This window comes from Oculina patagonica, chromosome 4 (assembly GCF_052425735.1).
Source record: "Oculina patagonica isolate OP01 chromosome 4, crgOcupat, whole genome shotgun sequence".
NCBI classification, from domain to species: Eukaryota; Metazoa; Cnidaria; class Anthozoa; order Scleractinia; family Oculinidae; genus Oculina; species Oculina patagonica.
The window spans coordinates 8,884,198-8,910,169 of NC_135761.1; the positions used below are offsets into that span (position 1 = coordinate 8,884,198).

At 39.2% G+C, this 25,972-nt stretch overlaps 4 protein-coding genes across 5 annotated transcripts in view; 2 read left to right on the forward strand and 2 right to left on the reverse strand.

Moving 5' to 3' along the window:
- LOC144649462 (programmed cell death protein 5-like) overlaps positions 1–25,972 on the forward strand; it is a 43,014-nt gene that overhangs the window by 2,595 nt on the left and 14,447 nt on the right. The gene's annotated exons all lie outside the window — the stretch shown is intronic.
- Positions 117–17,602, forward strand: LOC144649435 (centrosomal protein of 89 kDa-like). Its single transcript, XM_078508925.1, has 17 exons — positions 117–234; positions 860–921; positions 996–1,046; positions 1,536–1,619; positions 1,750–1,815; positions 2,069–2,112; positions 2,262–2,377; positions 3,432–3,612; positions 4,044–4,107; positions 4,595–4,637; positions 4,795–4,855; positions 5,439–5,538; positions 5,871–5,912; positions 6,321–6,410; positions 7,939–7,985; positions 8,487–8,609; positions 17,066–17,602. The coding sequence occupies exons 4-17, from the start codon at positions 1,602–1,604 to the stop codon at positions 17,214–17,216; spliced, it is 1,146 nt and encodes a 381-aa protein (XP_078365051.1). The 5' UTR covers positions 117–234; positions 860–921; positions 996–1,046; positions 1,536–1,601; the 3' UTR covers positions 17,217–17,602.
- On the reverse strand, positions 8,971–16,028 carry LOC144649443 (uncharacterized). 2 transcript variants are annotated; one of them, XM_078508933.1, is made up of 5 exons: positions 15,909–16,028; positions 14,200–14,275; positions 13,608–13,682; positions 12,786–13,436; positions 8,971–9,435 (listed from the first exon to the last, which is right to left on the reverse strand). In XM_078508933.1, exons 2-5 carry the CDS (start codon positions 14,258–14,260, stop codon positions 9,200–9,202), a joined length of 1,023 nt encoding a protein of 340 aa, XP_078365059.1. In that variant the 5' UTR covers positions 14,261–14,275; positions 15,909–16,028; the 3' UTR covers positions 8,971–9,199. The 2 variants fall into 2 exon arrangements, with proteins under 2 accessions (XP_078365059.1, XP_078365061.1); XM_078508935.1 differs by having other exon boundaries at positions 14,200–14,305; positions 15,909–15,958.
- LOC144649446 (adenosine receptor A2b-like) lies at positions 17,831–20,128 on the reverse strand. The gene has a single exon (XM_078508939.1). The coding sequence runs from the start codon at positions 20,011–20,013 to the stop codon at positions 19,051–19,053; it is 963 nt and encodes a 320-aa protein (XP_078365065.1). The 5' UTR covers positions 20,014–20,128; the 3' UTR covers positions 17,831–19,050.

Below are 25,972 nucleotides of genomic sequence, written 5' to 3' on the forward strand. Positions count from 1 at the left end.
GAATGATGATTAGGTCACTTAACTATTGTATGATCTCCACCAAATTCTCATAAATACCATTGCAAGGAATGTAGACAAAAAGTTAGGAGAATTACATGTAATCTTTGTAACTTGGAATTGAAAGTTGTAATGAATGGTCTGCATTTTGTTTCAACTACACAGGTGTCTCTTCCGTAGTTTTGCAAAAACAAATCAAAGACTTGCACCAAGAACAGAAAGTTCTGCGAAATACAGGTTTGATATAACGCTTTCTTTTGCCTTTGTTTTGAAAGTTCATGTTGCGTCTATCAGCTACAAAGAGTGACCTTTTATAAGTTCTCCGTCATTTTACTGTGGGTGCAAAAATCGCGCAAAATGATGTTTTTGTATGGGGAAAAAACAGTTAAATAAACTCAAAATTTTAAATTCATAAGTTTTATGAGTTGGAAACTTAAAGGTTTTTTTTTATAAAATTAAGCAGTTACATGTATTGTAAGAAAATTGTATCCCAGCGCATTGTAGACTCAAAACCACGCAGTCCGTAACCTATAATCGATGCCGAATTACAGTGACAATAACGGCGAAGAGGCTAGACTCAAAACTCTCTAACAGCGAAAAAGCTGGCCTAAAACGCTCAGTGTGACAAAATTACAACAAAGCGATGAAAATCCGAAAAATTGCATGGCAAAGCTCAAACTTACGCGCGAGCACGCTCGGGCCACGATTGGCTTAACTGAAAAATATAACGTGATATCACGCGCGCGGACAAAAACATACTGAGGGAGAAGGGTTGAGTTCAGAATTGAAGAGATTTCTAATAAACTTTTTTTTTTTCGAGTGGCTACTCAGATGCTTATAGTGCATTTTTGTCTCCGTACAGTTCATCGACTGAATGTGGAACTTAGCAGATATCAAGCCAAATATCGACCAGTTTTATTTGAGGTATCGTATCTACACGAATTTGATCGCATTTCACAGTTGAGATTCAGATTTAAGAACGTATTTATCTCTTGCAGGAGGTAGAAGGCTTGGCATTGCCTCATAAGAAAGAAGCCGCTCCGTGGCTGGTAGGTATCAAATGAATTCATGTTCTCAAAGTACAGTCGAACCTCTCGGTACAGACACCTCTCTATTACGGACAATCTCCGATGTCCCGACAAGATTCTCATACATTTTCTTTAGAAAGAACCTCTATAATACGGACCCTCTCTAATACGGACAACGGACACTAAATCTCTTCCCCAAGGAAATTTAATATAAAAAACCTCTTTATTACGGACACTCCAGTGATCAGGTGATGATAGTTTGTGCATGTAAAACATTTTCCTGTTTGTGGTTACAAAAACAACAACAATTTTTTTTTTTCATTTTTTTTCACGTTTTCAGAATAGGATTATTATTAATTTTACAAGCAGCATTGCGTTGTAGATCATTTCGTTTGAAAACAGTGATTCGTATGCAGTACATGTAGCTGAGATGTACATGTGCAATGTAGTACTCTACTGATAGACTGTGTGTCTCAATGCTTCATATTAATTACTTTTTTTTTTCAATAGGTGAACACAAAGTTCTTGGCTCCTCTCTTCCTGGCGTACGATGATCGACTGAAGGAAAAAGAACAAATGATCAGAGCCTATGATGTAAGTCGCTTGACTCCTGACTAATAATATTCATTCCTTGCATTGTGACCGCATCCCATTCCTCGCATCACTTCACATATACTTCTATTTTATTTTTACTCTACTTTATTTTTATGCGTTCTTTTTTTAGGAGGAGTTGAACGCTTTTAAGGCGCGAGTCATGGAAGTTGTTAAGGAAAATCAACAACTTCATATGGTAGGTTCAGTCTTAAACCCTAATGTTAACGTAAAATTCTCTTTATTGGTCGGCATTCATTGCTCTAGTTGAGAAAATATGTGGAAGTTGTTTTGCATTCTTCTCTTTACAAACACTCATAGAAGATAGATAGTAAGAACTTTATTTAACGTGGCACTCGACTTAGCTAAAAGCTTCTTTACAGGAAGCCCACAAATACTAAAAATCTAATTATTTATATATCATTTGCGTTTCTTTTTCTTTTTAATTGCAGAGTGTTAGTAAATCCAGCCCTGATGCACTGGGTCCCGACGAATGGTAGGTTACAATCATATTTAGTTTTAGAAATACCAGAATTGTCTCGCTTCCTCATCATTCGCAAAGTGTCACCGAAACGTAGAACTGGCCTTTACAGGCTCAGCTATATGATTGACGGTGAAGTGTTTTCTGGCTCCATTTTCGTGCAGGCAACAACTTCAAGAGCAGGCGAAACTTGTGGTCGAGGAGAACGCTCTGTTGATGGAACAGCAAGAAATACAAGACAGAAAAATGAAAGAAATACAGCGGGTTCATGGACAGGAAGGTTTGTATAACACCACTGATCAGAGAGACACTGATTTAAGTGAAACAGATTAACAGTGGATATGGGTGTGGAAGAAAACTAATCACACGGTCCAAGCGAGAAACGTACACCTTGTGTCCTGGGTTCAACAAAGGAGGCTCTCCCAGGGGTTTTAGCGAACATAGACTGCAAAACAGTCGTTTCAGTTTTCTCCAAAGTCGTTAGAAAAAGCGCTTATCGAAGGCGTGAAGCGCCGTTTATTTCCCCAGTCTCACTCAGAGTTTTGACATTGGCTCCAGACCTCTCGCCCTCGTTCGACGACCGAGCGCGTTTGCAAAAGATACGACTGTCTTGCAGTCTATAGCGAACAAGGAACATGGGAGAATGTGGGAACAAAATGAAAATAAAACTAGGAACATGGGAACAAGAGCGTCTTTTAAGGAACAGGGAACACCAAAATTAACACAATACAATACTTTATTTAGCGTGGTCAGAACACTTAGCTAAAAAGCTTGTTTACAGGTTCTCAACCAAAATAAGAATAAAATAGAAAAATAAAAACTTCTTAGAAGTGTATAAATAAGCTAAGCTAGAAGAAATAGGTTAAAGGAATCACGGGAACACAAGAAGGATTTTGTTGGGAACAAGGGAAAGTTAGATAAGATAACATGGAACAACGTCAAGGGAACATGCCCCCCTCCCCCCTCCGGAGGCCCTCAACAAGAGATTTTTCATCAAGCTCACGTGGTTGTTATCCAAGTCAACACTGAATTCATAATGTAGTTTATCCATTTCACAAACTACTTTTTATGGCTCATCATTGTTCCTTGTCACCCCCTTGGGAGCATAGGGCGTCCACCAGTTTCCTCCAGCGCACACGGTTCTTTACTTATGCTTTAGCTCTTTCCCAGGAGTAGCCTACTCCTTCCAACTCCTGCAGCTAATTTAACCAAAACTCCACCGGAATGGCCATTGTGTTTGGCGCTACTTTTTTTTAATCGCTACTATTCGTGACAAATTAAGTGCAGGTCATTCTCTTAAATTACTAATTGTGGTATCGTTATTGTGTTAATAGTTTCCAAGTTGTCTAAGCGGATTTCAAGTCAAGAGTCATCCCAGCGACGCCTTGAAACGGAGCTAGATGACATGCGTCGTACCCATAGCAACCTGTTGCGGAAGCACGAAGCTATTGTTGGAGAGCAAGAACACAAGATGTCAGTTCAGGAACATTTGAGGATAATGGATGAATGCAGGAGGTAGAGCATTATTACCACGTTACATTCTTTATCGCGGCGAGTTGCCTTTGTGATGTCCTAGAGAGTTTTCTATTGGCTGTCGTAAAACTATAACTCCCTCCACCTCCCCCTTATCACTGTGGCTAACAAACCAATAAGAACTCAAGAAAAACACCTGCAATCATTGGCAGGCGCGGAAAAGGCCAAAGCATGTATCTGGCGATAAGCGCGCGAAAAGCGAAGCAAGTGTCACCGGTGAAAAGCGCGGGAAAAGCAAACATATAAACGGCGACAAACACATGACTATCTACTTGTGGTGATGAAAAGCGCGGGAAAGTGAAAACATGTAACCGGTCGTAGCCGGTAGAAAGCGCGGCAACTCGCGATTGCTGCTGTCCATATTTCAAGGAAGGTGAAACAATATTAACACTCCTTTACTCATCTACTTCTAGTGTACTTGAAGACTTGAAGGCAAAAACAAAATTAGAGACAGAGGAGTATAATTCCCGACTACAGGTGCATACATGTAACTTTTTTCTTTTATTGAGTTCGAATCTTAACATTAACCTACATTGTACATGTAATCTTACCTTTTTTATACGCTTTGGTGGCATGTCAGGCGAGATTGGTCGAGCCATGGTTTGTATTTTGGCGAGACCAAACATGCCTGAAATGCCTCAGAAGGGTGCCAAAATGGCACTATTAGGTATTTACCGTAACCAAATTTGGCCTAAAATTCGGCGTTGTTAAGTCAGTAACTGCATATCGCAGGAAATCATAACAGTACACAAGGCTTGCGATTTGCTAATCCCGAATTTTGGTACGGTACTAGGGTAAATAGGAAAATACATGCATACACACCCTTTATTTTCCTGGCCCCTGTTGTTCAAAGAGCAGATATTAAACTTTGCACATGCCGAACCTATTCTGAGTATCATTCAATTATTGCTAAAGTATTAGTAATAACTCAGTTTCTGTTGTTTATGTTTTGTATATATTGAAGGCGATCCAGAAAGAGAAGAGCAACGTAGCTATAAAGTTTGCAGGTAAATATAATAATGTTTTATTATAGCAATGGTGTTATAACGTGAGAAGGATGAGAGAGTAATATTAGCTGTAGTTGGAAGCGTATGCTATATTACAATTGTTATTATTTTGCGTTCTTGTCCCGGAGCTGATTATATATTTGACGTTGAATTGCAGACGCCGAAGCTAAAAACGCTCAACTGGAACGAGAACTTGAGGCTTATAAAAAGTCACTGAAGTGAGTGCTTCGTTTATTGATTATTTTAGTTTTAAACATTTTTTACTGCAAGGCGTTAGTCAGCTAGCTGTTTGTATTGCATATCACTTTAGTTTAATGGTTTAGACTGATTTTCGTTTGAGTGTCGTAAAACAACACCAAAGTATTCACTCTGGCCAATCACAAAAGAACAAGTTCAATTCATCTCCATATATTTCTCTGTATCTGTTAACCTGATACCGTGACGAAAGTCAAGTCATTCCGGAGTGAGCCTCCAGTTTTCATTCCTGAATGACATTCCATTCTCGTATCATGTAAACCCAAACGAATTTCGCTCCGAGATGAAACTGCATCTCATAAAACCGCCTACGGAGGCCACAGTTTGAACTCAGTTTGTCTGCCTAAAAACTGTAGTCTGCGGAAAAGGCATTTCAGCGTGGCAGAGCCGCGTGGAGGGCGCGAGAGTAGTGACAAAAACACCCGCGACTGTCTCGCACTCCACAATCGCCTTTGCGCTTCGCGCTAGTGTTTCGCGGTCTGCTCTGCCCCGCTTCACCGCCTGTTCTGCTAAAAAACTAAATCAGGTCTCTTATTCTATCAACAGGAAATCAGAACGCAATTTTCTTTTTCTTCAACGGAAGTTGGAGCACATACAGGAACGAGAGCTGACAGCACAAGAGACACTGTCACAAGTTCTCACTGTTGTAAGTGTTGCGTGACGCCGGCCGGCGCGTGACATTAGCGTAAGACTTGCTCAAAATCCCAGTCAAAATACAACTTCTTAGTGATTGCCATAAATTTCTTTTGTAGTTAGTCTTGAGAATTTATCCCATGTTTGTGATTTTCTTAATTCTCCTTACCCCTTTGCTTTACAGTTTATCGAAATTGCCTGGAGAAGTTAGTTGTTGGTCCCTCTAAGGAATAAGTCGAATTAATGGTTATAAATATATTACCAGCTAATCTATTACTTATTAGATAACTGTTTGTTGTGTTATCAAGACGTGATGGTTGAGATCCTCTTTCTTTTTTTTGACAGGCTGAGAAAACAGCAGCTGAAAGAGATAACTACGTACAATTTGTAAGTTTACAACACTTACTTAACTTGTGGGAGGCGCGGTGGCCTAATGTTTAGTTGGCTGGAGTACGAATCAAGCGGTCCGGGTTCGGGCCCTGGCTGGGGGTCTTGCATTGTGTTCTTGGGCACGACACTTGGCCTCGCTTTATCCAGGCGTATAAATGACATGTTAAATGGGTACCAGCCAATTTAATGCTGGGGGTAACCCTGCGATGTACTAGCATCCAATCCAGGGAGGAGTATAAATACTCCTAGTCGCTTAATGCTGTGGAAACTGCTATAAGCTTCAACCTGATGATGCTACTAGGCTGGAACGTATACTTTACCTGACATCCATGGCAACTAAGCTTTGTGACCTTGTATGTACGTTCATCGTGTCATTAATTTAATAATTGGGTCCATTCCCCGCAGGCCAAAACACAGAAAGTGCAACAGGAGAAGGCCGCTTCTAAAATTCTTGCTGGAACTCAGAACATTAAGGGACTCGAAGAAAAACTGCAGGTATGGTCTTGTAGCAGCAACTTAGAAAAATACAACATAGGCAGTTGAATGATTTACACATACATACACACTTTATTTGAAATAGGTTAAAACTACAGGCAGCCAGAGGCTGATGTGGACCTACATTAAGCTAATTAAAAAAATATTATAAAAATTGTAAAAAGTATAAAAATTAGAAACAATCTAGGAACAATCTAAATATAATTAACAGATAAAATTAAAACTACTATATTAAAAATATGTGAAATCTTGATTTTTATTTGCGACCATGCAAGCTTCTTTCAGAAAGCTTATGGTTTTGATGATGTGCTTATGGCGGCGCTGTTTTAAGAGCTTCTTAAAGTTATTTAAGGACGGGGACTGTTTGGGAGTAAAACTGTCATCAGAGTAGTTTACACTGAAAGACAGCTCTTAGCCTGCGTAGCAGGCGCCTGTGTTGTTTTGGGCGCGTATTTGGAAAACGCGAAAGGCGAGAGAGAGACGGCCATGCTTGGCTGTCTCGCGTCTTTCGCGTTTCCCAAACACGCGCTTAAAAACTACACAGGCGCTGCTATGCAGGCTAGACAACTCGGTAATTAGTTATGCAAGTAGACGCAAGTAAACTACCGCTTGCGTCTCCGTTTGGCCAGGAATTGCGTGCACTTGCGATGACTTACGTTCACTCCCGGGGGGGGGGGGGTACTCAAAGAGGGGAGGCTCCGCCCCGAGCTCTACCCCTTTTATATACTATTTTGCCAGAAATTGTGCCCCTTTCGTATACCTTTTAATGAAAAAAGGTACCCCTTCCATATACCTGAAAGTCATGGTATAGACTTAAAACATGATGTTTTCTTGACATTTTCAAGTAGCGCTTCATAAATTGAAATAATACAGCCATGAATTGCATCTGCTCGTAATATTTTAATTAATGGCCCTTTCAAAAACCTAAATGACAGATTTCCATACCCTTTCGTATACCTAAACTTGTGAAATCCCTACCCTTTTATATACCTGAAGCCTGAAAAAGGTACCCCTTTCGGGTGGAGCCTCCCCGTATAGGCCATTAAAGGGAGTACCCCCCCCCCCCCCCGGGCGTTCACTTTGGACGAGATCAAATTTGCACGCAACTCAACGCAAGTTTATGACTGTTTGGCCACCCAGTGCAAGTCGACGCAAGGCTTGCTGTTTACTTCAAGTGCTGAATTGCAGCTCGTGCAGTAGCATTGAAATGGCTTTTTTTTTGACAACTTTAGCCAGCCTACGCACCCGCCTACGCAAGTCTGTACGCAAGTTTAACTTGCGACTATTTGCGTCCACTTGCGTTACCGTTTGGCCAGGCCTTAAATTTCAAAAGAAATCCAAGCCAAAGATGAAAACACGTACACTTTTTAATAGGTTCCTGTCTTTTTGTGGAATATTGTCGCACAAAATTGTACTAGTTTCCAGTGATACGTTTTTCTAGCCTTTAGAAATGAAGCGAAAATATGTGATCGTAACCCTTTAAATAATTCTTAGTATCAGCTACCGTAAAGGAACTTTTTTGTTTTAGGAATACAGGAAAAAAGCCTCGGATAAGGTTGCTGTGGTTACAGGAAGGTACGTAACTGATTCTTCTCCTAAATACGGTCGGGTGATCGTGAACAATATTCTTCTTTGTGGTCTTAATTTACCGGTAGCTCATCTGCGGACGTTTCCTTTTTTGTCTTGCTTCCACCCCTTTGCGTTCGGACTCGTTCAAACCCCCCGCGGTTTATATTTTTCTCGTGAGGTCCGAGACCAGGTTGTCTGTTTAGTAGCGCTTGCTCATAGCGTGCGTAGCAGGCGCCTGTGTAGTTTTTGAGAAATGCGAAAGGCGCCTTTCATAAACTACACAGGCTAGCTTTCTCTGTGACGTGACAACAAGTTCTGTCTCTCTCTCTCTCTCTCTCTCTCTCTGTCACGCAGCTATACGCTCCCGGGCCGGAGAGGGAGTCCAGATTCTCTCCCGAGAGCGTAGCGTTGTGTGACAGAGAGTGCTAGAACTGGACTAGCTTGTCTCGGGCGCCGGTCGCGTAGCAAATTTTTTATTGATAAAGTTTTGTCTTGTATCCCGACCAGGTTGCGTGAGAAAGAGAAGGAGATCAACAAACTCAAAGAGCAGTACGAAGAAGAAATCAATAATCTTCGAGCTATGGTCAGACAAAAACAACGTCAATTGGAATTGATGATCGGCGAGAACAGGTAAGATGGCGTTATGTTGAATTGTCACAGTAATGGGTTTAAATAGGTGCGTATGTCACGCGATAAAAGGTCCCTTTTTGCAATGTACCATTACTGTTGAAAATGGACTGTGTGACTGTCACGCCGTAAAAGTGAACTTTGGTTGTATTGTTCTCGTTGCTAAGTTACAAGGTAAAATAAAGTGATGTAAGTTTAGACTTTCGAGACCGTGAGCGATTTGACGGGAGATTTCAATGATTGTAATTTTCCTTCGAGTTGGGACATTAAATCGTAAAGCGATTCGAGTTGTTGGTCGTTATTAACGTGAATATTATCGGAAAAATCCTTTGTGTTAGAAGCAGTCGAAAGAGGTAGGGTGTGGGGAGCACCTGACTGTGTGCTAGCCTGCTGGGTTAAATCAATTGTAATTTGTTTCAGAAAATCTTAGGCATTAGAAAAACTACAATAAGTAATGTTTGGTTAACACGGTGTTCATTTTTGATAAGACAACGCTTTTATTCTGTTTTAATTCATGGCCGTATTTCACATGTACTAAGAACCACTACTTCTGTGAATTTACTTGGTTTAAACTTTTTCATCTAAACCAGCATCTATGGGGCTGGTACGCAAGTTTGTCCAAAAAAGAAATTTTCTAAAGTCAGGTTAGTGGTCATGAATACCCTAAATCGATAATTAAACCTTGGTGGATTAGCAGCAGTTCTTGGGTCACGGATCCGCTGTCCTGCTGCATCGCGGTCAGTGGCTCGGCTTCTGCCAGGTTTGTGAGACCAGTATCCATTGGAATCCAGACGGTACCAGTGATAATCGTTTGATGGATGGCCCAGACCTGTATTGAAAATCATTTAAATCGTTTAAATTGAAATTTGAAGCGGCTGATCAACCTTGAAGTTCGAATGCGTAACTAACTATTGCGTTAATTAAGGTCATTGCCCTGTATTGCATTGCGCATCCTTACTGCGCAGAATTTTACGCTTAATTAGTGCGCGCACATAAACAAAATGGCGGTTTTTTTCTATGCGGCTTAGTCCGCGAGAAAATAAATCGTCTCTTTCTCGTAAACGAGTATAGTGACCTATCAGTTTTTTCTCAGACTTTCGGTGTAGCGATCAAGTTCTTTCTGTAAAACGAAAACAAATCAATTCCTATGTTTGAAAAATAAATTATCACTGGAAATGTGTTTTCCAGTATTCGCAAGGGAATTATTAAGGAATTATGTGGTATATACAAGGCCTTTCTGCTCTTAAACAAATATGGGGACCCCACTTTTTTATTTCAAAATTTAAGTCTCCTTAAGGTCATCAACAAGTAGGCAAAGTTTGGTTGAAAATCTATGTTCAGTTCTATTTCGGAGTAATGACCTTAACTGGGGAGATGACATTTTCAAGTACTTTGAGGCAAGGCCGTATCGGGAGTCTTGGCTCTTACTATCAGGAAGAAAACAAAAAGCTCAGTCACGAAAGGCGTGCCCGTGTCCCTGCATGCTGCTTTTAATGGCCGACTCATTGTTTGTTCATTATTGCTGCCAAGAGGTAGCCTTCTAATTCCTGAAAGCAATCGAGAGTTTTGGTACATTTCTATAAGGAACAAATGTTATCCAATCAGCAACTTGCTTTCATAAAACCATGAAGAAAATCATAATGACGTCTCGAATTGACAAAATTTTTGACGATATTTCTCTCCTCTTGCAAACAAGAAACACATTTATGGAGTTCAAAATGGAAAGAAATAACCCTAAAGAACACTCGACCGCCTAAAAAGAGAACATCGAGGTCTCTTAAGATCTTAAAAGCGATAAAGCAAGACAGCTCCTTTTGTAAGGTTCCAAGAATGCAGCTCGATATAGTCAACTTCACGTGGATTTTTTAAGACTCAGAAACCAATGCAGTATAGTAAATTTCGTTAAATTTTGTTTTGATTTATAAAAATCGTTTAGCTGATTTATTGAGACTAGATTCAATAACTTGGAAATTAAGTTTGGCTTTGTTATATATGGGTTATTGACCAAGCGTGAGGTCAAGATGGCAGGATATTGGCCAAGTTCTTTTTTTGCGTGTGTATGGACCGAGACGAAGTCGAGGTCCATACACACGCAAAAAAAGAACGAGGCCAATATCCTGCCTTCTTGACCGAACAAGCTTGGTCAATAAAGGATTTATTATATGACTTTTTTCGAGTACTGAAAAGGAAGCCAGTTGCATGCACATTCAATGGCGCACGCTAAAATCATTTCATTGGTTTAAAAGTTTAATGACTGACTGTCAAATTCTTGAATGAATCGAGACGAAGAAATTCACCTCTTTTTAACCCTCAAAAGGATACTAAAATTGCGACGTTGAGTTTGAAGCCTTAAAACAAGAATGTCCATTCTATCTGGCCGCCAGCTTTTGATTATTGGACGTTTTGCAGAGTATTTGCTCGCTTCTGGCGCTTTAGTGGTGCAAACCTGCCGACACGTACGGTGACACGAGCTGAATATTGAAATTGTGATTGTTGAAAGCGTTTGGGACTTATAAATTCAAGGGAAGAGCGTGAACTTTCCTACATCATTGATTTAAATGTTCGACACGACCTTATTCGACGTGAGCGTTAGAGGCTTCGGTGAGAAGATGTTTTAAAAGCTTACAGTGCCTGAATGGTTCGCCGTGCCGACCGCTTTCTCCATCAAGATTTCAATCAAGATTTACACAAACGACAAGTTTGCCGAATTGTAGTCTTCAGATATGTCACTGACTTCTCTCCCTTTTCCGCCGAACAAAACCGATATCATGTCTTCAAGTCGCTTTGCGTTGTAATTTTTGTATTTAAGCTTATAGCTGGTTGTTGTGGCAAATAAAATTCACGAAACTCGTTAACATTTGCTGTTTAATTAGTTTGTTCTCGTTCGCTTCAAGACCTATTTCTTGGTAATTGGACTCTCTTTCGCTAGAAACAGGCAGAAAATATTTGTGTTGTTTCGGTAAATGGTTTTATAGCTCAAGTTAACGACAGAAAAGCTTTTTGTAGTAGCGTCGATGGAACTGAAAAGTTTTTTCGCTTGCGGGAACACAGCGGGCGATCCCGAGCGGTCAAGATGGCTCCATCTTGACCGCTCGGGTAGCCAATCAGAGCACGGGATTCGTTTCATCTTGACCGCTCACGGAGCTAGTCATATAATAAGTTGTGTTATTGCTGTCCGCGAGCGTCTGGAAAAATATAATTCCTGCGTGTGTTCCGGGGTCTTCCGGCACGCAACAGCGACGCAAGGAATTCGAAAGTCGTTTGCTTCTAAAAGAAAATGTACAATGTTTATTTAAATGAAATTTGTCCAACCTTTTAAGTTTATTTTGTATTTGTAAATCGTAGTTTACATGTACATTATAGAAGCGGCGTTGTGTAAAACCTTAAAAAATTTGCATAACTGGATTGAAATTTGATACATGAGTTGCTTTCATTGAGATGCGTGGGTATTTTGATTTTCAAGATTGTGGTATGACTTACCGGTATACTTCATCTGCAAGTTTTGTTTCTCTTTCCATCAGAAAATATTTATATACATTTCAAATGAAGTTAATTTTCTGTACATTCATATATTCTTGAAATGTTTAGGGCAGCACTTCACCTCTCATTGAGAACTTCTATTTTTAAGTTTTGGTTTTGTACTCTTCATAGCGGGGCTCCTCAGCGGCTCGAAGGTCCGCACAACGGAGCCCCATTACCATAGAAATAGGGGAATCATGAATGCATGTAAGACGTACGACGACGTCGCGCAACATGGCGGACATACTGCAGAAGTAGGTTAACGTTAAGGTTAGTGTCAAAGGCTGTCAAAACGATGTATCCGTTAACCAGTATCACATGACCATATTGCGGGCTAGTGTAGAGCTAATCGAGGTCACATGTTTTTTTTTTTTTTAGTTGACCGCTGAGCATGTCAACTTAAGGACACAGACAATCCAGTGAACCGATCAAAACTCGAAACAAAAATGCTATGGAGCCGGTGAAAAGCGCGGGAATGGTGCGTGAGCGAGTCACGATTGGTTTTAGTTTTAATTCTGATTAGACGAGAAAGTGGCGCGAGATTTTATTACTTTCGACACTCAAGTGAAAACCGTTCTAAGAGCAAAGTAAATCACCGGGGAGCTCCACTTTTAGCCTTGGCTAAATCTATTAAAGGATTCCAGTTTAATTTGTACTGACCTGTATGACAAAAGAGCGCCACAAGATGTCTTCCTGGATCGTCAGGGGATACCATTTGATTGATGTCTAGAGCTAGCTCAGCTTCCAAACCATCGGCAAGTGCACCAAACATCGCTTCAGCGCAATAGTCTGAATAGTTACTCGGATATCTTACCCAACGTGTTCCTCGTCTACTGTTAATACCAGGGTGTGAAAAACAATCGTTCATGATGTCAAGAGCGTAGTTGTAGCAGTTATTGTAATAAATATGTTCGCGCTGGTTCCAGATCTCTGGATCGTATTCTGGTGCATCACGTTTCGTTGTGTTGTCAAATTGGGCCGAGACATCCCCACTCCGGATTTCTTCCCGAACAATGTTTTTAAGGCTGGTTGGTATCATACCTCTGGGTATGGTCCGCAGTAGGAGCAGTTGCAGTTGTTCCGTTTCCGGACCGACAACCAACACCATCGGTTGCAGATTTCCGTTTCTCACCTCCTGTACCAGAAATCCCTCGTAGCCAAGCTTTCCAGGCGTGTTTTCTGGACCGTAAGTTGTCGCACTACGCAGGAGCCTTCTTACCTCTTCGTATCTTGGATTATCGCGCGTTATATTCCACTGTGGGTCTGGAGCGCCGGAAAATATCGCCAAGGTTACAATGAAGCCTCCTTCCCCTGAAAAAAAAAATGTTGTTACAGTCTGTGAGTTTTTTTTTCTTTGAGGTGCTTCTGCCTGTTCGGAAAAATAAGGAAATGGAAGCCGTTACAGAAACATATCCATAGTAAGTAACATAAATGAATGGTCAGAAGAGTGTGGTTAATCAAAGTTAAATCTAACATACTGACCGTCTTGTAATTCTGCATTACGTGAAGGATTGTCTTTTGTAGCTTCTGTCTTGACGCGTTTCATTTTCGCTTTTCCTATTAAAATAACAAATAATAGTTAAAGATACCAGAAGGTTTAATCAGCTTGGTGTACCCTTTCAATACTAAGCATGCGTTACCGGCAAAAGTTCGGGAAATCACTCCAAATATGATAAAGATAATCTATCACCCTGTCTATTAAATTCGATAATCTTATCAATTAAAGTGGAACAAAAAAAATAAATATAATCTCTCTCAGTGATAATGCCATCGATCCTAAGTGACACTCGTGAATGTTTATCGTGGAGCTGAATCACGGATTATATTTTGCACAATAAGAATAAAATTCAGAAGAGTAGCAGATGCGGTACCTTAAGAGAAAAGAGCATATTATAACTGAAACTTTTATATGAATAAAATATGATGAATAAAATAAAGGAAATAAGGAAATAATGCAAACAAAGAAACCACCCCTCCCCCCATGTGATAGCTCTCTCAAGTGGCCACCATACCTTGAAAAAAAATTAAAAGATGGTCGCCTATGAGAAGTTCACATGTAATTATAATGGCATACCTGTAATTGCACCAAGAAGACAGCAAATGGCAAATAGCACTATTGTCGGGTAGGCAAACATGTTTCACTTGAATTCCTGTAGAGGTTACCAAATCCAGTTAAATGGCTGCAAAATCTAATATTTCAGTTTTAAAGATATATCCAGGAAGAGTGCCAATCAAAAGACAAGGACAATACAGTAAAAACCCGCGTATAAGAACCTAGGTTTTTTCAAGTTAGCCTAAACAGGTTCTTATATAAATGGTATTTAGTGTAAAATTAGGCTGACTAGGTTCTTAATTAGGTTCTTAACTTTTGTTCAAGAAATAAAGTAGAATTTTTAAATGATCTGGTCTTTAATGTCCAATAACAGTATTCCTGGAGGCTTCGGTAGGCAACTATAATGTGTACAGACTGTGTTATAAATATATTTTTGAGAAGATTTTTTAATTCTATATTTTTGATCTAAGATTATTTATTTCTTTTTTGAAAATAAGAACCTGTTTTAGAATTTTAGCCTAAAATGGTTCTTATGTGAAGGGTGCTTAAAAATGAAATTTTAGCCTAACAGGTTCTTAAAGGTTAGGTTCTTATACGCGGGTTTTTACTGTAGTTGAGATATCAGAACAAATACCAGCAGGCTCGCGATTGTTTTGTTATACAATATCCGGATAAAAAGGTATTAAATTTCACGTGTTTAGTTTTTGCGCACTCCTTTTTACGCGAGTATCAATTTTGGCCATTTTTTTCAAAACGCGAAAATGTCGATATTAACTACGCGCCTGAATTAGTAAGAATGAGGTAAGCAAACATTTACTGTGCAAATTGTGCTTTGAACTTTTATACCTAATCGTACCTTTTTGGTACGCTTCGGCTGCATATCAGGCGAGTTTGGTCGAGCCATGGTTCGTATTTTGGTGAGACGCAGCCGAGCCAAAATACCCATGGCGAGACCAAACGAGCCTGATATGCAGCCGAAGCGTACCAAAAAGGTACGATTAGGTATTTACCGTACCCAAATTCAGCAAAAAATCCGGTTATATTTATCGCTCTGTTGAAGCCATGCTTGCAAGGTACGTACTGTAAATTGTGATGACTTGGTCTTCGACACTTTTACCAAGTTCCTCTTCTGCCTTTTCCACTCGTTTGTTTAGAGTTTCATTCTCTACATTTTCAAAATTAAAATTTAGCGAAAAACTTGGAAATTCCGACTCCAATTTTTTCACTCTGAATGTCTCAGTACTCGTCGGCAAACATCGCGCAATTGGCGAGCGCGCTCAAGTTTAGTTTTGGCGGGAAAGGTTTTCTCTTTTTACGACCGCTTAACACCGCTAAATTTAAATTACGAAGTTCTGTTCTATTGGTAAAACGTCTTTTCAATTCATCACACAGTAACACTACTTTACTTCAAAGTGACCGTGATATGGTGGCATATCAGGTCAGTGACTTGATATCGTAGGATATCAGGACAGTAGATCGCGCTTCTGATTGGCTACTTGCGAATTTGGGTACGGTAAAATCAATAAGCGCGTCATACTACCTATATTATGATGTATTGTCGTCTTGTTTACTAAGGAAAATTGCCGAAGAAATAAACTCCTCGACTTAACAGTCAACAACCTCCTTCTCTTAGTCCCTCGACCATATTTTGAAGCCTGAAGATTCTCCAAATTAGGCAAAAATCTTTAGTTTCGCTGGAAGCTTAATGCCCTTTTAGCAGACTAACTTACCTTTCTTCAAATCCTTGTAATCTTTTCCTGTCGATTTTTTGTTGAACGTTTATCGACCCTCAAATGAATCGCTGGATTCTCATAGACAAAGTAAAAAGGCTAGTGGGATATTGATTATTCAGTGATTATGAGGTAAATTGTCTCACCCTATTATTTTAATGTCTATTTCCCTTTAATAATGAATAAGAGAAATAGTTCAATCATTTTGTAATTCTTCAAGAATCCAAAGGTCTGACACCTTTCGTGTTGGTTAGGATTGAAAATATTCCACATAAAAATTAGTCAGAAGCGGAAGAAATAAACAAGCACCGTTTACGGACGAAAAGAAAAAAATCAGACAAGGTTTGGCTGTTTTCTTTTTCATCGGTGCCCTGTAAATTTTTCCGACTATCATGTAAAAACCAATTAGCGAAAGGGCATCCACCTGTAACTTTGGCTTGAAACGTTTTTATGTTATCCTATTGTTTCATTGGTGCAAAATGTCTTTTCAAATATTCTCAGCGGCATTGATTAATAAGCAATTTGAAAAAAGTGTCTAGACACTAAAGGGTTGGAAGGTTTTCCTTTCCGTACCTTAAAGGCTTTAAAAAAGTGCACTTGGTCATTTTTATTTATAACCATTTTACGTTTTTCAAGAGGAGGCCCAGAAAACAAAAATCATCTACATTGCCGCCTTTTTTCCACTTGACAAAGTTATCGTTACATTTTTCACAACTTCTCGACAACTTTCTGGTGGCTTCTGTTTCAACTGGCCAATCAAAATACAAGAAGTGAGCGAGGCTGGACACCTTAAGCAGCAGACATTTTACAATGGCCTGTTTCGTAAGATGGCCTTCTTTAAGCAAAGAAAGCGTTTTCCGATAATATCTGGATTGAAAACATTTTTTGCGCGCTGGTTTCAGTGCTGACTCAAGTCCCAGCCTCGTTCCTTGTTCCATTTCACTTGATCCATCGAGAACGCGGTTGGGTCAAGTCTGAGCTTAAGGCAAGCATTGGTTCTAGCAAAACAACATCGAATAGATAAACGCTAATTGGCTTGTTCCAAATGTAATTTGTCAGTAAGCGCTGGCGTCAACGGGTTGCTAGAATGGCGGGCATTGGTGTATTCAGTTATTACCAAAATAAATTGAATAAAGTTTTTTTCATTTGTATCTTAGGAACGTTGATAAGGAACTGGAACTAGTATGGAAAACAGCAGCCGCTGACAACAGGCGTATGAAGGACACAGTTCGACAAAAAGGCGGCATGTTCGACTCGGACTCAGACCCCAATGCCCACCTGTCGTCGGAAGAAGGGGAGGCTGCATAGTCTAACATATAAAAATAACTGAAAGATATCAAAGAAAGCCGGAAGAATTCACGGCCAGGAGGAACTCGTAAAGCGGCCAAGGACAGGAATTAGTGATATAACCACATTCCGTTAAGTGTCCGTGTCGCGTTTGTAAATAACCATCAGATGCGTTGCTGGGCCGTTTAGAGGACGTTGATTCATGCAGAACATGTTGTCAAGGCACATCAGGGCTACCCTCTCTAAAGATAAGCATGTTCGAGATATGCCGTGTTGTCATTATGATATGTCATCAATGTACCATATATTTAAGTGTGTGATGTACAGAATGAAATTTTAAGAAAAGGCAAAGCTTATTTTTAAAGACGTACGTAGGTATTGAAAAATAAAATTGTATATAACAAGAATGCATCTTGATTGTGTTCAGAGGAGTTCATGGTTTTACTTTCGGCGCTCCGTCTATCAAAGTAAGCTTTGGAAAAGTCAGTCTTCGACTTATACTTGCTAGTGAACAGTCTATTCTGTGACAAGGACGAAATGATTGGACCCAAGAGAGCTAGAGGCCCTTGATCGTGAATTGTGTCTAGGAACCCCTAAAACATGCCATTTTGTGCCTAACGAGTGCCATTTTTTTTAAAAAAAGATACCAAACCACGGATTCCTGTAAAATGTAGACGGTCACGCCATCACTTTTGTGTGGGGATTTGCTGCCAGTGTGAGTGAGAAAAGGAGTCTCGTCTCTCTTCACAGTGTCCTTGGTTTGTTTCAGAACTGCTTACCGACCACTATTTCGTGCTTATTTTCATTTTAGATCCTGTTCGCTGGCTTTACAATACGTACTAAAAAGCAATTGTTTTCTGCGTGATGAACTTCAGTTATAGTCAGTTAAACAGTTAAACAGTCTTACCTTGTTTATATTCTCAATTTTAAATATCATTCTGACTCCATTGATTATTTGCACTTCTGTAACTGAATTGTCAAGCCTATAGTTTCGCGTTTTAAAGTGGGATATTTAAATAGAATCCATGTAATACTTGCGGAGCCCTTGCTGAACAATGAACTGAAACTGAACTGAAACTTTATTTAACCTCAGTATTATGAAGCGTATTAGGCCTCTGGCAAGTAATGCTAAGAAACTGAGCATTTCAGTATACAGCACAATGCACGCAGACCAGACCACAACACCGGGAACTCCATGCCCTACTCTTTACGATAAGTGTGTGGGATCTTTTACGTCCCCCGCTGACCATAACACTGAAGATGCAGGAGACGTGGCCTACGGTTTATCGTCGTTATCCGAGAAGACTAAAATATCTAACCATTTACAGTGTCATTGCAAAGGCAGCATATTCTTCTCATTTACTTTAAGAACCTCGACGTTGGCCACGTTGTAACTCTCTCACTCCGGCCATATTTCACATCAGTTCAGTCGGATCAGAGGCCCGCTTTGATCCTCATTTGAAAACTGTCATAAAACTTGACTTGAGTTTCATGTCGCTATAGTCAGAGAGTTTTATAATATGGGATTTTTATGTGCACCTTAATGATGTTTCAACCACAAATTAATTTCCCTGGCATCCAAAATAGGTTTCATACAATTTAAAACAGTCACAGTTTAAGCTTCTAGGACCTCTAGTCTCAAAACAAAGTAAATATTTCTCGACAATAACGTTTAGACTAACGTTGTGTCGTGTGATACAGTTGCGTCAATGGAAGAGCCCAAGAACTGATATAAATAGTGTATCCGTTTGATTTTGCTTTTAGGGTTACAGCAACTTACTTTTTCTACTCGTCAGCAAGCTAGTGCAATGTTAATATTAACATTAAGATTGTCAGCCTGACCGGTCCGATAAGTCTAGGCACAGTGAAGAATCTTCCGACATATCAAAGCATACGCATCCCGGAAATCACGAATCCTTGCACTGTAAATAATAAAGTTCATGGCTGAGTTTGACAGAGCTAAAGATCTTATCCACATGTACGCGGTGCCATGCATCTTCACAAGAGATTTCCCAGCAGAAAAGAATACAATAATCATCGGAAACCAGCAAGCGCTGAAAACACCGATCACAATTGCCAGAGTGAAGGCAACGCGCTGTTCAATTTTGGATTTCACTTCAACCATTGGTCGCGCTCTGAGTTGATGTTTTCTTCGCTTTTCTCTGACTAGGAAGATTACGATTGATGCGTACGAGGCAATGATGATGCCATAGCCAACAACGAACATCACAAAGGCCATAAAAGATGTTTCCTTCAAGAAGGGCACCCGAAGAGAGGCGAATATGATAGCTACAGCCCAAACGGTTACCAGCATGACCTTCAAGCCATAGTTCTTCATGATGCGGCCGTGACGCAGAGGATAAATAACGGCAACAAAACGGTCAACACTGATCGCGGAGAGATGCATAATTGATGCAGCACACGACAAATTTGAGGACACAACATAGGCAAGTTCCAGGCTCGGTGCGCAGTCGTGAACAAGCGCTCTTTTGCCCATAATTGCCACAACTAACGGCTCGCAGACCATCGTCACGATCAAATCAGCAATGGCCAAGCTGACGAGAAGGAAGTTGGAGCTTCGGCGAAGATGAGGGCTTGTAAGCACGGCAATGCAAACCAGGATGTTTCCAATGGTGCCGATCACAGCTCCAAGAGAATTAACCATCATTAGAGCGATGCCGTGGCCAAGGGGAAGGGAGCAATCTTCATCTGTGGAAATGTTTGAACGATTCATTTTATATTTGTAAAAAAAATTCTGGCTATGCTTGCCGTCGTTGAAACACGGTTGCTGTTTCAAACTGAAGCAATATTTCTTCATATGATTACGTCTTCCGTTGTCACAGTGATATGTGCATCCCCGCACACATATCGCTGAAGATATGTGTCCGTTACCAAATGCTTGAAATCAGTGTGTTATCTCTGCTGCCCATCATCCTTTGATATGATCGAGTTCGGTAATACGATTCTTCACATAACGAGACAGATAACAGCTATAAGAGCTCTATTTAAAATCAAATTAAAATGAAAACACTTTAATTATACTTCAACCGTAACGTAAACAGCAACTGAATTTTATATTGCAAGAATTAAAAGAATGTATTATGATTATATTGAAACTTCCTGCTTATCGCGTGATAGCCAGGGGGTGTGCGGCGCGCTACCTTTAAATACCTACCCTACATCAGACCAAAATGTGTGATTTTCTCTACCCTTAATTTCAGACCTGATTCCAAATTCAATACCAGGAGCCCATTAATGGGCTCCTGTCAATACTCATTTTAAGACCAGATTGTACCCAGGACATTTGACACGTGACAAGTGCTTCAAATTCACGGCTTTTTAAAATGCACTTCTCAAGGAATGACAGTAACTGAAGAACACATAGAAAAATAGTTTCTTCCAAAAATTTTACGTTATCCCTATCTAAAGTGCAAATGGTCAAACTCTATACCCACAGTATTTCAGACCTAAACGACTTAAACGGCTCAAAACCCATACTATATGGGGACCGACATCACCTATATAGCTTGTGTAAGGGAGCCCCCCGGGTACCCCCCACCCAGGATGTCCGAGGTTTAACCTCGTGATGTAACGAAAGGAAAAACAAGTTTTTGGTTTCCTTTCGACTTCCCAACTTTCAGCAATAGCTATAGAAATGAATGATTGCATAAAAACCCAAGATTGCTACAAGTTCGAATTCTGCAATTGATCATGAACCAGGATGCATTGATTGATGACCCTTTTAGAACTAATAGAGAAGCAGAAGAAGTTCACAACTACAACACTCCGGCGTTCAACCCCGGGGGGGGGGGGGCACTCAAAAAAGTTTTATACGGGGAGGCTCCGCCCCAAGCTCTTACCCCTTACCCTTTTATATACCATTTTGACAGAAATTGTACCCCTTTCGTATACCTTTTACTGAAAAAAGGTACCCCTTTCATATACCTAAAAGACGTGACATAGCCTTAGAACAGGACGTTTTCTTGTAATTTTCATGCAGCGCTTAATAAATTAAAATAATACAGCCATAAAGTGGGTCTGTTCGAAATATTCTAATTACAGGCCTTTTAAAAAGCCTAAATGACGGATTTTCATACCCTTTCATATACCTAAACTTGTGAAATCGCTACCCTTTTATATACCTGAAGCCTGAAAAAGGTACCCCTTTCGGGCGGAGCCTCCCCGTATAGGCCGTTATATGGAGTACCCCCCCGGGCGTTCAACCCGGCACTATATCAGTCAGTGACGGAAAAAAGTATAAGGACATTTTATCATATCAGTTTTATTGTAAAAAAATATTATTATATAATAAATCTCCAGAACAGTTTTGACCAAGTGTCACATTTTATTCTTACAGTTAAAACGTAGTTATCCTCAATAGTTCATCTCAGTTTTATTAATTGTTTTAAATTCTTCCTAGAGTATTTTATATTTTGTCTGTATAGCCACTGGGCATAGTTCATTCAACGATTATTGACATAAGCTTTATTAAATCGTTATTTACACAATTGTTATTTACTTTATGAACCGTTATTTAATTAAGCAGTGGGTTCATATAATTCTAAGAAAGAACGGAACTAAAATGTTTATTGTTATTTCCTGTCTATCATGAATAATAGCACGTATGCCTGATATGACGTAATCAAAGTCGTGAATGTGGTATTATAAACTGATGGCGGAGAATTAGCCAAAATTGTAACTGTTAGCTGAGAATGGAATATTTTAATCGTCTGAAAGGCTGTTTGGTTTCACATTTTAAATTGTCACACAGTGCGTGACAACATAAACGCGGATAAGTCTGCCCCCACGCACGTAATTTAAATGTTGGCAGGCTCCTGAAGGTACCTTTTTTTAGCTCATTCTTGTGCGCAACCGCAAAGAATGAGATATTAGACATCCTTTTCCCCGTAGTGGCCCTGGAAACGGTAAAAAATATGATTTTTCTGATTGGCTGATAAAAACTGCATGCATAATTAGGTAAAAAACATCAACCCTAATGGAAAGAAATTAACCGTTAGCCGTAAAAAAAAAGCGAAAATGTTCTGCCGGCTATTTTACAGTGAGAAAAAACAAATATGAAATGTCGGAGTGGATTGATAAAAAATGCTTCGGTGTGAAAATTTACGATCATATAATATACATCGCAGGGCAATTCGGACGTTTCTTTATTTCTCGACCATTTCAGAATTCTTGTCCTGCTCGCGTAGCCAAGCAAGTTAATGATGATGATGACGAAGACGACGACGATGATGATAATGATGTTTTGTGGTTATTAAAACATGTCAAACATAGAAATACAACAATTACTGTTTACTCCGATCATTTTAGGAATTTTTACATCATATCTAGTAAGAGAGTTACGTAATATTTCAGCCAGCTTCCCGTGTAATTAAATTCCATAAAGCGCCTTATATGCAGTTTTTTTTGATTTGCATGTAAATTTGTTTTTGGATACACCATTTTCGGTTTCTATCGTTATCTATGGTGGATTTTGGATTTTCGAATTACATCAAGGCTCACGGAAAATGGATTGCTGCAGATTGTAATATCTGTTGTTTTCCTTTGTTTTCTCTTATCGGTTCCCGTAGAATGTCGTACTCACGTATTTAAAGTTACTTATTGAAGTTGGATCACACACATTTGTACAGACTCAAAGTTGTCTGTCTACTGTGGCACTATATATATTATATTTATTTTTATTTTTTGGCTTAAACAAATCAACTGGTATGGTTAAATTAATGCATAATTCAACCGTACCATGGGAAAAATATTTCAATCTACAAGTGTTTAACTGGGAGTTGGTTTTCTCCCGAACAAGCAAAATTTGTAAGGACAGCAAATTAAGAGAATTTTATTATAAGTTATTCCACCGAATAATCGCCACACGGAAAGAGCTATATATATATGGTATTGAAACGAATAATTAATGTGAAATATTTGAGCTCAATTCCTGCTGGTTGTTTGCCAAGTACTATATTTATTGTCAGAAGCTTCAATCCAAAAATTTTGAAGAATTTATTGGAAAATTGAATTTCGGCTCAGTATTAAGAAATATCATTGATTCATTATATTCTAGGATAAGGGACAAATGCTTCCCTCTTTGTCTTATATCATTCTAGTAAATAAGTTCGCTTAATTAATTACAAGTTTTCTTAAATAATTTGGTGCTAAGTATCAAAAGTATGCACAAGATATATAATTTCTCTATTTATAACATATATGTAAGCAATTGAACGCGTCATTTCTTGTTCCTCCTTGTAATTTTTTTCTATTTTATTTCTGAGGGTCTGAATGGGGTTTAGTGTTTAGTTTTATTTTCCATAGTTTTTAGTGTTTGATGTTCAATCCCACAAAGTGGTAATAAAATCATCAAGAGAATCACTGATGAACTAAGAGAAAATGTTCGGATTTCTCCTCGGAAATCTTCGATAGACTTCGGAAATCTTCGGTAGTCTCCGGAAATCGACGGAAAATGGCCGAAAACTTCTTGATATACTAAAGAAAACAATATTGGTCTTTTTGGAGTCGTTTTTGTTTCTTTCTGGACAAAATTTACTGTTACAGTGAATTTTTTACCGTTAGTGTTAAAATGCTTTAAAATTAACTGTTTCATGTTACAGAGCTAAATAATTAAATGTTTAGTGTTATCGAGGTACCCCCATTCAGACCCTCTTATCTTAGTGATAAGTATCAAAAGAATACACTAGGTATAAAATTAAAATTTCCTTATTTATAATATGCATATATATATAAGCAATCGAAAGCGTAGTTTCTTTTAATCCGTGCCTTTACTTCTTTTTTCCTTCTTATAGTTTGTTTTGTGTATCGATTTACTGTAAATGTGTTGTATGTTTATCAATAAAAAAGCTCAACACAAAGAATCGAACGCCACGGCATTGGATTGATTAAAGAACTTCCTGCTTTCCACTTTTACCAGCGCATTATATACATATCCTTTGGTGCTACTATAGCTGGAACACATGTACTATGCATTAATATAGGATTGTTTTATGTTAAAGGACAGTAAGATTGTCACACAGCCTGAAAATTGGTATTTACATTAAATTAAAGGTGGTTTAATCTAGTGTAAAGTCGGTTATCCAACTTTACACCATCAATTAAATGTTGTTAAAGGTGGTTAAACCGACCTTTACGCTACCGTGTGTAAATGTGATTTAAGAAGGCTCGATGTAGTTTTTTTTAGCCGAAGGGTGGTTGTTTTGAAAATTAAAATTACCTAGGAAGCCACTGTTCGATTTTTGCCAAAATACACCATAATGATCAAATATGACCAAATTTTAATTTTTTACCCGTCACTTAGTCACAATGGTTACCATAGCAACGATTGACGTTTTCTTTTGTTCTCAAACAAGGTTGATTTTCTCGAAATCTAGATTGACTCTTGGTGTTAATTTTTTGATATGTTAAAGTTTAGTAGATTGACTAACTGTTGACAAAATTTTAGAAAAATTTCGAGTTCATTGTAAGGCACACGGAGTACATCACAGCTACATGTACTGTATACGAATTATAGTTTTATCAGGTCTAAGGTAAATAAACAGAATAAAGCGTTGCTGTTTTTAATTGAGGTTTTTTCTAAAGAAAATATGCGAGAGTTTTGTCGGGACATCGGAGATTGTCCGTTATAGAGAGGTGTATAGTTTATATTTTCTATTTTTTTTATTCTTACTATTTTATTTTTATTTTGTCGCTAAAGCTACTGACATAGTTCATGTAACGAAAACTGATATCAAAACGCTTCATATCAATATTATTTTTAAAATAAAAAGTAAGTAAACCGTTTTCAAACAGTGGGTTCATATTCCGGGAAAGAAAGGAACTAAATTGCCTTCTATCATGCTACGAAAGCCGAGGAGTACGAAAGCCGAGGAGGGACATCACATTTCAGACTTCAAACTTCAGACTTCAGACTTCAGACTTCAGACTTCAGACTTCAGACTTCAGACTTCAGACTTCGGACTTCGGACTTCGGACTTCGGACTTCGGACTTCGGACTTCGGACTTCGGACTTCGGACTTCGGACTTCAGACTTCAGACTTCCGCCTTTAGAATTCAGAGACTTCCGCCGACCTCCGAGTAGGCCTTTGTACATTATGCTTTTGTTTCCCCACTAAAATGCTCCACGTTAATGCTCCATTTTTCCCACTAAAATGCTCGGTCTCCTCCAAAAAAGGCACTAAAATGCTCGGATAATGCTCATTATACAAACGGTTTTTTAAATTAATTTCAAAGTTTTTAACATGGTCATGCTAGTGGGCTGTGATTGGCGGATTTCGATTCGTTTTGTGTTCATAGCTCATCGAAAAATAAGCGGGCTGAGCCAAACATTTTCCAAGTGCCGCGAACATAGCGGTTTTATGGTATGCAGAAGTTCGGATAATTCGTCAACTAGAAAACTAAAAACATTTTTGGAATCGCTTGACAATTCTAAACAAATATCTGATACTATCAAAACGTTTGAGTGGATATTTTGCGAAAATTTCGCTATCGTGAAAAAAGGCTCGGCTACCAAATCAAGCCTCGTTTCCAAGCTCCCCAAGAAAACGATCCCCGCCAAAAATATTTGCTTTGCGTGATGCCTGTTTGCGTGATGCCAACTTGCGTGATACCTGTTTGCGTGATGCCTGTTTGCGTGATGCCTGTTTGCGTTTTGCCTACTTGCGTTATGCCTCTTTGCGTTTTGCCTACTTGCGTGATGCCTGTTTGCGTTATGCCTATTAGCGTGATGCCTAGCTGTTTGTATGATGCCTTTTAGG

What these genes read in the sequence shown, in the direction of transcription:
- LOC144649435 (XM_078508925.1), top strand. An exon ending in GCTTATAAAAAGTCACTGAA is followed by an intron (nt 4,856 to 5,438) that starts GTGAGTGCTTCG and finishes TTCTATCAACAG; the next exon opens with GAAATCAGAACGCAATTTTC. An exon ending in GTTGCTGTGGTTACAGGAAG is followed by an intron (nt 7,986 to 8,486) that starts GTACGTAACTGA and finishes TATCCCGACCAG; the next exon opens with GTTGCGTGAGAAAGAGAAGG.
- LOC144649443 (XM_078508933.1), bottom strand. Translation starts at nt 14,260, where the DNA reads ATGTTTGCCTACCCGACAATAGTGCTATTTGCCATTTGCTGTCTTCTT. An exon ending in TAATGCAGAATTACAAGACG is followed by an intron (nt 13,437 to 13,607) that starts GTCAGTATGTTA and finishes TTTTTTTTTCAG; the next exon opens with GGGAAGGAGGCTTCATTGTA. An exon ending in GGCGCTCTTTTGTCATACAG is followed by an intron (nt 9,436 to 12,785) that starts GTCAGTACAAAT and finishes TTTTCAATACAG; the next exon opens with GTCTGGGCCATCCATCAAAC.
- LOC144649446 (XM_078508939.1), bottom strand. Translation starts at nt 20,013, where the DNA reads ATGAAGAAATATTGCTTCAGTTTGAAACAGCAACCGTGTTTCAACGAC.